At 62.1% G+C, this 9,686-nt stretch overlaps 2 protein-coding genes across 2 annotated transcripts in view; both read left to right on the forward strand.

Annotated features, from left to right (window-relative positions):
- The first annotated feature begins 1,638 nt into the window (after nt 1-1,638).
- Nucleotides 1,639-4,669, forward strand: VPS28 (VPS28 subunit of ESCRT-I). The gene is made up of 9 exons (XM_007464537.1): nt 1,639-1,680; nt 2,249-2,277; nt 2,397-2,434; nt 2,663-2,752; nt 3,479-3,584; nt 3,696-3,797; nt 4,124-4,177; nt 4,252-4,343; nt 4,435-4,669. Exons 1-9 carry the CDS (start codon nt 1,644-1,646, stop codon nt 4,550-4,552), a joined length of 666 nt encoding a protein of 221 aa, XP_007464599.1. The 5' UTR covers nt 1,639-1,643; the 3' UTR covers nt 4,553-4,669.
- Nucleotides 4,670-9,360: 4,691 nt separating this feature from the next.
- SLC39A4 (solute carrier family 39 member 4) overlaps nt 9,361-9,686 on the forward strand; it is a 5,418-nt gene continuing 5,092 nt past the window's right edge. Inside the window, exon 1 of the mRNA XM_007464601.1 lies at nt 9,361-9,600. Within this exon, the coding sequence (XP_007464663.1) occupies nt 9,361-9,600 (240 nt within the window). The remainder of the gene's footprint in view (nt 9,601-9,686) is intronic.

Raw genomic sequence — 9,686 nt, forward strand, 5'->3', positions numbered from 1 at the left:
AGAGGCCCGGGGGTGTCGCTGTGCCGCGGAGGGCACTCCGCGCCCGTGCTCCTCCTCGCTCTCCGTCTTGTGGTCCCCTCTCCCGGTGCCCGGCTCTCCTGGCTTCCCCCAGGGTTCCAGAGCCGTTTCCCCGGGACTGGCGCCTCCGAGCGCGGAGCTCAGACCGCCGGGCCCGAAGGTTCCCGCGGCCTATGCGCCGCGCGCCCGGCCCGCCCGATCTCCCACCGCGCTCGTTGGGCTTTCTCCAGAAGCTCGCCGTTCTGGGTCGCGGCAGGTTGGTGAGGTTCAGCCGAGTATTCGCTTGTGGCCGCGGACGTCCGTTTTCGTGGCTGCGTGGAATCCCGTTGTAGAGCCACAGACAACCCCTTTATTCCTTCTCTCCGTTGCACCTCCTCTCTGAGGCTGCGGGAGGGTGGCTCAGTGGTATCCGTGTCCCCACCCCACCCCCGCGGGCTCTCGTAATTTCATCGGCCTTCTCGGCCCCTTCCCCCCGCCCCTGCTGCTCAACTTGTACAACCTTGGCCTTTCCCAGCCCTGATCCCGCCTTCCCTCTGCCCAGCCTCCGCACGCCGCGGTGCCCGGGGCTCAACGTGGGCTGCTTTCCCTCCTACCGTGGTTCGCCCTTAGCCATCTCCTGTGGGACGCCATCCACCCCCTCAGTGCCACTGGCTCAGCCCTGCCAGCCCCCGGCCTCTCCCCTGATCTCCAGCCGCCTCAGCAGCTTCCTTGGATGTCTGCGGAGCCTCTCAAAGCCAACAGATCAACCGCAGCGCTTTCCTGCACACCCACCTGTTCTCTACACCTACTTTGTTAACTTTCTCCATTTCAGTTCACCTCACTGTCATGGTGCCACTGGTCTAAAAATAAGAGGTCATTTTTGAGTCCTTTTTCATTTTTACCCCTTTTCAAATTCTCCGTTGGGTCTAGTGGTTCCATCTCCAAAGCACATCAGGACGTGGCCCCAGCCACTGCATCAACTTCCGGAGTGGTCAGGGGCTCCTGCTTCCACGGTCTGCTCAGCCCACCGCCCACCTGGAGCTGGGAGGACTTTCTTCAGTCTTACAGTTGTTCCCTCTGGCTGTGCCAGGATAAACCCAGACTCCTCCTCCTGGCCTGTAAGATCTGTGCCCTTTGATCCCCGTGCCTCTCTGTCCTCATCCCCTAGAACGCCCCTCACTCAGAAAGCTCACCTCCCCCCTACCCGCTTGTCTGTTTCTCTAAATTCATTCCTGCACAAAGACCTCACGTTATACGTGCTGTCTGTCGTATGTGCTGTTTTCTCTGCCCAAACGTTCATCCAGGTCATTCATCTGATAGCTGCAGCCCCTTCCTCTCCTGGTCACCTGACTCAGAGCAACCTGCCCTGACCATGCCCCCACTCCCCACCCCACCCCCTCTGCCAGCCCGCCATTGCTCACTCCTGAGATGCTCACCTGCACCTGCTTCCTTCCGGCAGCCTCCAGGGTGGCTCGGTGTTCCAACACAGTGCACAGCACCCTGTGTGTTCATTGCTGTTTCTGTTTTTGCTGAGGGTGGGGAAGCTTTTCATGAGGCCCAGCCGTCAGGGGTGTTAGGGGGGTCACCTTTGCGTCAGCACTGGCTCTGCTCCCTAGGTCTCTGCTGTGGCCACCTGAGCCTGCAGGATGTTTCACGGGATCCCAGCCACTCCTGGCATGGGAGGTGAGTGTGGCCCAAGCTGGGCCCAGGGACCCAGAGGGCCTAGGCTTTCAACCTCTGCGGCAGAGGCTGCTGGGAGTGGTGGCCGGAGCATTTGGGAGGTCTATAAGTGTCCGCCCCCGCAAGACCTCAGGTAGTGGCCAGGGGCCCAGAGACCTCCTCCAGGTGGGGTCAGCTGGGCGCAGAGATGACAGCTTTAGTGTGGCTGGAACTTCAGGGGGTCTTAGGTATCCCACAGTCCCCAAGCCAGGGAAAAGATTACAAAGCGTGTGACAAACGTGTGTGCCCATCACTGCATCGTAAGCAAGGTAGCCTAGAAACAGGTGGAATGGAGGACCAGCCCTGGCGTGCAGCCCCCTGGACCCAGAGGCATGTCCTCTGCTCAGGTCACCCACAAACTGATGGGGATGCTGAGATTGAAATTCCCCCAGCTCCCTTTGGGCTCTTTGGGACTTAGCCCGGGGGAGGCCTTGGGAGGGGTGCTGAGACGGGGCTGGGCCAGGGAGGTCGACAAGCTTGCCAGGGTGACCTTCGTAAGCAGCCTGCCAGCTATCTGCCTGTTCTGTCGCAGCCCCTGGAAACAAGCCGGAGCTGTATGAGGTGAGCGGCGGGCACCTGCCTGGCGGCACTGGCCAATAGTCTTATCTGCGTGGTCCTCACCGGGACCCCGCAGCCACTGTGGTGCTGCTGGCCGACCCTCCACCCTGTCTCCCTAACAGGAAGTGAAGCTGTATAAGAATGCCCGTGAGCGGGAGAAGTGAGTCCAGCACCCAGGCTGCCTGCCTCCCCCATACTGAGGGTCAGAAGGACATGGGGTCGGCCCAGGGAAACGGGTCCCAGGAGGCCTCTGCCAGGGGTGGGGTGAGAGGGGCAGCCAGACACGGAGCTCTGCCTCAGCGGCACCTTGGGTAGGACTGGCACCCTAGGCTCCGGGACCTTGGCTTCCCTGCCATGGCGGCCGCATCTGAAGGATGCGCTCCCTCAGGTATGACAACATGGCAGAGCTGTTTGCAGTTGTGAAGACGATGCAGGCCCTGGAGAAGGCGTACATCAAAGACTGCGTCAGCCCCAACGAGTGAGAGCCCGCTTCCCTGCACCACCGACCTGTACTTGGAAGCTTGTTTCTGCCCTCCAGGGCTGGGGCGCTCAGTAAGGAGCGGGGGCGGGGGTCTGAGGCCCACCCAGCGCAAGGAGGGTCGCTCGGGTGCTGGCAGCCTTGGTGCCATCTCGGGCAGGGACGCCTTGGCGGCAGTAGCCCAGCATTCTGGGGAGAGGGGAGCCCAGCGCCCTGGCTTCAGGGCTCTGCCCCAGCTTTGCTACCTGGGGCCTCATCAGTGCAAAGGCATAGAAGGCGAGCAGGGTGGCACAGGCAGTCAGTCTGTGGGGTGCTGCTGGCCAGGCCTGGCAGCCAGCTGGTACGTGGGGCCTTTGTTCGGTGCAGCAGCCCCTCCCCCATAGGACCACGAGCTGTCGACGTGGAGGCACAGCCAACATGGCCCGAGGAGCGGGCACAAGGGGTCTCGCTGGGCCTCTGCCTGGTGTTGGGCTGGGGGCCAACCTGCACAGTCCAGGCCAGGTCCATGTGGCAGCCGTAATTTGGCCGTTACCACCTCCCGCCATCTTCCAGAGTTATTTTTTTGTATAAACCAAGTGGGAAGGCTCGGCCCTCGATGGCCAATCCCTGGCCCTTCACCCAGCCCTCCGTGTGAGATGCCACTCGTCTGGAAGGGCGGAGGGTAAGCAGGATGTGCCAGGCGGCGCCGGCCTGGTGCTGAGGGCGGCAGCCTGACCCTTCCCCCAGATACACTGCGGCCTGCTCGCGGCTCCTGGTCCAGTACAAAGCTGCCTTCCGGCAGGTACAGGGGTCAGAGATCAGCTCCATCGATGAATTCTGCCGCAAGTTCCGAGTGAGTGAGCGGCCCCTCCACCCTGAGGGGCGTGGGCGGGCGTGGGCATGGGGGCCATTGGGCTGGGGCTGGGCTGCCCCGCGAGGCCCAGCACCGTGTGCCCTCCCTCAGCTGGACTGCCCGCTTGCCATGGAGAGGATCAAGGAGGACCGGCCCATCACCATCAAGGACGACAAGGGGAACCTGAATCGCTGCATTGCCGACGTCGTCTCGGTGCGGAGGCGGGAGGGCCACGTGCCCACAGCCCCGCGGTGCACAGAGTAGCTGGAGGGGGCGGCGAGCAGTCCTCCTGGGCAGCGTCCGGGAAACCCCCTGAGGCCCCTCTCATCCCAAGGCCCACGTGGGATGTGCCCAGAGCTCCCACCCACTGACCGCTCCTCAGCTGCAGGGTCAGGCTTAGGGCCCACGTGACCCCACGGCTGAGGCTGAGGAGGGCGAGGGCCGGCTGGTGCTGCCCCGGGCCCAGCCCTGCAGAGGACCGGGCTGGCGGGGGTCTTTGCTGGGGGCCCATGTCGTCTCACTCACACCTCTGCCGCCAGCTCTTCATCACAGTGATGGACAAGCTGCGCCTGGAGATCCGGGCCATGGACGAGGTGCGGCTCCCGGGCGGTCGGGGGTGGGGGCAGGGGAACCAGGGTCAGTGTCCCAGCGGGTCTTGTTTCCGCAGATCCAGCCCGACCTGCGGGAGCTGATGGAGACTATGCACCGCATGAGCCACCTGCCCCCTGACTTCGAGGGCCGCCAGACGGTCAGCCAGTGGTGAGTGTGTCACCTGCTGAGCCACCCTGTCCGTCGCAGCCCCGTAGCCCCCCACCTGCCGCAGCCCAGCTCTGTGCTCTGTGCCCCACAGGCTGCAGACCCTGAGTGGCATGTCAGCCTCAGATGAGCTGGACGACTCCCAGGTGCGCCAGATGCTCTTCGACCTGGAGTCAGCCTACAACGCCTTCAACCGCTTCCTGCACGCCTGAGCCCAGCCTCCCTACCCCCACCTTCTGCGATGGTCCCATTTCCCCCGACGTCTGCACCCGTTTTGCCATGCACAGTGGCCTAGAGCCCGCTCCCCCAATAACGATGCTTTCTGACCTCCCTGCTGCTGTGGGCGCCCCCCGCCCGCCCCAGGCCCTCCCTGCCTGTTTGTCTGCCCTCTGGGCCTCGGGAGCACGCAGCCCATTCATCCGGGAAGAGCCTCAGTGGCACTTTAGAGGCAGTGCCTTCCCTGGTGGGCACCGCCTGGCAAGCCAGCAGGGGTGCGCCTCCCCCCAGGCCAGGTAGGCTTGCATCTGCCTGCCACACCTTCCCCCACCTCTCAGCTGAGAGCTTTAGGCAGCGTGGCGGCCCAGCTGGCCAGGTCGGCGCAGAGCCTGACACCTTTGCAGCAGGGCCCATCCTTGTGCGGTGGCTCACAGGAGCCCCGGTTGGTAGCTCACAGTAGCACAGCTTGTCCTCCTGCCTGCCACCAAGGGTGTCCCTCACCCGGGAGCAAGGCCCAGCCGGTAGACGCCACGGGAGCCCCAGAGCTGGCCTTGCCCAAAGCCTGGTGGGGAAGCGACGCCAGCTCCTTTTGCTAGCGTTCACCACACCTGCTCCAAGGCCTTGTGCCGTCAGTGCTGGAAGCTGCCTGGCCCCGCGGGGTTCATGTCTGCGTCCTCATCCTCTGGGGCAGACAGCAAGCAGCAAACCAGAGACCAAGGCTCTGGGTTCCAAGGGGGGTGGGTTCCAGTTTTAGCAGCTGTGGCGTTGGGATAAGGGACATGCCAGGGTTTCATCATAACATTTTCTCTTAGTGGCACTTCTTTGTATCTGGCTTCTAGAGGCAACCAAATAAAGTGTGTGGTATTTCGAGTGGTGATGGAGGAGGTCCAAGGCTGCCAATGAGGAGGTGCCATTGCATATGGGGTGGTCAGGAACAGCTCTCAGCATTGAACAAAAGGTCCAGGAGAAGTGAGCAGGGCTCTCTGGGGAAGGAGGAAGGGTGTGGGAAGCCGGGTGGGAAACGGGGCTGGAAGGCGGGTCAGGACTTGGGATTGTACCCAGGAGCCCCAGATGCCAGTGAGGGACTCAGAGCAGAGGCCCTCATCTCCCTGGTGTGTTAGGGGGAAGAGCAGAGTCAGCAAGTGTGGGGGAGAGGCCGTCAGCTTCTGGGTGTGGACCGTGCTGTGTGTGGCGCCCACAGTCTGCTGGATGCAGCGGTGGAATGAGAACTCTGGGGTTACACCAGGCTTGAGCCTGAGCACCTGGAGGGGTGGAGGAACTCCTATTGAAATGTGTACACCTGGGGAGGAGGGGCCCTGTGTTCACAGGCTGAGCTGGACTTAGCTCTCCGATGGTCAAGGGGAACTGTCAAGTGCGTGGCTGGACACCAGCAGGTAGAGTTCCATAGAGAAGGGTGAAGGCTGGTGTCTGGGGTGAAAGCACACTATCATGGGTGCCAGGAATTCTACCCAAGGGGCAGGACTGGCGCTGCATCAATGCAGGAGCTGAAGACGGGGCGACCGGGGCCTGGGGAGGAGGCCAGAGGCCCAGGTGTGGAGGACGGTGAGCTCCAGGGCGGACAGAGCCGAGGAGGAGCCCTGCCGAGTCTGGCCCGCGGGGCTCTCGGTGACTTTGACAACAGTGTGGGTTGGGGTGAGGCTTCAGTGGAGCCTGGGAGAGGCCACCAGTGCCTGAGTCCCCACGACCTGCTGTCTAGGGAGCTGAGGGGGCAAAGGGCCAGGGAGGGTTGTTTGGGTCTATTTTAATTTTTTATTTTTATTTTTTTTTGCGGTACGCGGGCGTCTCATTGTTGTGGCCTCTCCCGTCGCGGAGCACAGGCTCCGGACGCCCAGGCTCAGCGGCCATGGCTCACGGGCCCAGCTGCTCCGTGGCATGTGGGATCTTCCCGGACCGGGGCACGAACCCGCGTCCCCTTCATCGGCAGGCGGACTCCCAACCACTGCGCCACCATGGAAGCCCTATAAATTATTTTTAATTTTTTATTGCAATGAAATATGTAAAACATAAAGTTGGCCACCTGAAACATTTCTAAGTTCAGCGGCATTGGGTGCATTAACGACGTCGTGCGTTCATTGCCATCATCTGCAGGATCCTTCTCATCTTCCTAAACTAAAACTGTCCCCGTTAAACAGCTCCCTATCCCGCCCAGCCCCTGGCACCAACCATTCTACCTTCTACCCCTGGATTCTGACGATCCCCAAAACCTCGAAGTATGAATGGAATCATACAGAATTTGTTCTTTTGTGACTGGCTTACTTCGCTTAGCATAATGTCCTCAAGGTTCATCCATGTTTTAGCATGAGACAGGATTTCCTTCCTTTTCATGTCTGAATAATATTCTGTGGTATGTCTAGACCATATTTTGTTTTATCTGTTCACCCACTGATGGGCCCTTGGGCTGCTTCCCTCTTTGGGCTTCTGTGAATATCCTGTGATGAATGTGGGTGTCTGGCGCTTGCTGGATGATGGACTGATGCAGGAGGGGCCTGGGGATAAGCCCAGCGCTGGCGGGGGACAGGCAGGTATGCAGGGGAGTTGGTGACACACTCTGTGGCTGCTCTGGGCTAGGAAGGGAGGGCATGGGTAAGTGGTTGGGGGGACACGAAGCAGGGAAACGTGGGCCCACGCAGAGGGGTGCTGAGGCCCAAGGGCGTGCCAGCTGTGTGCCAGGCCTCCACCAGGGAACCTGAACGGCTGGGCTGAGACCTTTTCCCTGAAGCAAACCAGGCCTTGAGCAGTGGATGACCTGAGGCAGCAGCTTGGTCCCAGGCTCAGCTCCAACCAGCCCCTGGCCCTGACAAGGTGGGGTAGGAAAAAGGCCAGTTTGAGCCCAACAACTGGGGTGGGGGGGTGGCCCAAATCTTTCCAGCTTCTCTCCTCATTGACTCAGGGGTCCAGAAGTCATCTGAACCCCTGGCAGACTCTTCCCATCCCCTCCCCTTGCCTGACACCCCTGTAGGACCCACCGAGGTCACACTGCAGTGCCATCCGGCATGTGTGTGGGTGGGAGGGCAGGAGCCACACCTGAACTCGGGCCCAGGACACTGTCCTCAGCCTGAGGCCCTGCCCTGGGTGGCACAGGATGATGGGGACAGAGTCCTGGGGCCTCTCCTTCCCTACCCCAACCACACCCCCTAGGGACAGGTCAGGGTCAGCAGCTGGTCCAACCAGGTGTGGAAGGGGCCACCCACACACTCCCTCCAGAAGGCAAGGCTGCCCCGGGACTGGGGTTGGCTAGCTCCCTGGGGTCTGCCCCTTGCCCCAGACTGCCACCTAGGCAGAGATAAGGCCTAGAAGTTCAAAGGCCGGAGCGGAGGCAGCAGGGAGGGGCAGGGCTGGGAGCCACGGTTCTCCCCCTCTCCCTGAGCCTAGTGCCCACTTCCTGCTTCCTGCTGCCCTCAGGGCCCAGGAGCCCCTCACTGGCTGGCGAGCCGGGGGGTATGGACAGGGCGCCCAGCCTCCTTTTTGCTCTTGTTTGTGTGGGGCTTTGGCCATTTCCTGGGGAGTTTCCCCTGGAGGGTTTGGAGAGGGGCACATGACTCAGCCAGCACCTTATCTCAATTCCCTCGGATTCCAGCGCCCGCAAGAATTTCAACACAGAATTCCATCGCAGCTCAGGACCCCACCCCCAGGGAGGCCCTCGAAGGCTCTGGGGGTGTCTAAGTTGCCTGAGCCAGGGGGCTGGGGGGGTGGCCCTGCTGGGGATGCTGCAGGGAGGGGAGTGGGGCGGGGCCGGATGGGGGCTTTCAGGTGGGATGTGGGGACCGGGCCTGTAGTGGTGTCTTGGAACCTCTGCACCAGGCCCCCTTGGCTTGGGGGCAGCTCTCAGAGAGAGGGCCCCGGGAAGCAACACCCACACTGAAACAGAGTTCCCCTAAAACCGAGTTCCTCTGCCAACTTCCTCCTTAGCCTCTCTATGCAAATCTTATTCCCTGTCTTGTCTGACACCTGTTCCCCTGAAGACTGAGGAGTACCAAAAAAATGGGGGGGGATTGAAACTGAGCAGGACCCTGGGGGGCCTCCTGAGTACAAATCCTTCCCTTGTACCCCGTTTCTTGTTTGTAGGAAACGGGCTTCATTCAGCCCCCTAAGACCTTCCCTGAGTTCCAAAGGGCAGGTTCAAACCGTTGCTAATCAGGGAAGCGAGGGGATGCAGAAACAAAGGAGGGGCAGTCAAGAAACTACAGCCTTGGGGCAAGGTCCTGGCTCCCGTTGGAGCTCTTCTGCCAGAACTAAGGCCCCCACCCAGGTGGAAGATGGCGACTACAAGCTGGGACCCCAGAGCACCGCCGCCGCCTCCCCACCAACCACTCAGGAGAAAGTCACATGCCCTGCTGCCCTCACCCCAAATTTTGCCTATTAAAGACTCCCCAGAAACCATCAGGGAATTCAGGGTTTTTAAATACGAGCCACCCGTTCTCCTTGCTCAGCCCCCCAGTAAACCCTTCTCTGCTCCGGACTCCGACGTTTCGGCTTGTTTGGCCTCACTGTGCGTCGGGCACACGGACTTGCATTCGGTAACAAGATCCTTGCGGGAGCAGAGGGGGTGGCCGGGGGCCACAGCTCAGTGGGCCGCCCAGTCCAGCCCGGGCTTGCCCCCGGCGGGCAGCAGCACCTCGCTGAGGAGGACCTGGAATGGTTAACCTGAGACACCTCCAGCAGCCAATCACAGGGCCCCGCAGGAAATGCCTGGAGAGCCTCGCCGGGGCGGGCGGGTCCCAGCCCAGCCCAGAGTCTGGCACCAGGCAGCCCACGCGGCCCACAGCCACCCAGGCGACCGACCATGGCCTCCCTGGAACTCAGAGCACCCGGGGGCCGCAGCTTGGCTGGCCCGGCCGGGCCCAAGCTGGGGCTGCTGCTGGCCTTGCTGGCTGTGCTGCCGTTGACCGGGACGGCGACCCCACCTGCCCGTCTGCTGACCCTGCTGTCCTCAGGCCGGGGTGTTCTGGACCGCAAGGCGCTGGGCAGCCTGTTAAATACACTAGCGGTCCGTGTGCATTGCGCCGACGGGCCGTGTGGAAAGGTAACGGCCCCACCCGACGGGTCCCCCGGCCCCAGCCCCAGCCCGCCGCTCCACCCCGAGGGCCGGCGGCAAAGGGATCGGGCAAA

This window comes from Lipotes vexillifer, unplaced genomic scaffold (genome assembly GCF_000442215.2).
Source record: "Lipotes vexillifer unplaced genomic scaffold, Lipotes_vexillifer_v1.1 scaffold394, whole genome shotgun sequence".
Lineage (NCBI taxonomy): Eukaryota > Metazoa > Chordata > Mammalia > Artiodactyla > Lipotidae > Lipotes > Lipotes vexillifer.

Bases quoted from the DNA above. Each gene is read 5' to 3' on its own strand.
- VPS28 (XM_007464537.1), top strand. From the start codon at position 1,644: ATGTTTCACGGGATCCCAGCCACTCCTGGCATGGGAG. The intron at 1,681-2,248 runs GTGAGTGTGGCC...GTTCTGTCGCAG, and splicing joins AGCCACTCCTGGCATGGGAG to CCCCTGGAAACAAGCCGGAG. The intron at 2,435-2,662 runs GTGAGTCCAGCA...GCGCTCCCTCAG, and splicing joins AATGCCCGTGAGCGGGAGAA to GTATGACAACATGGCAGAGC.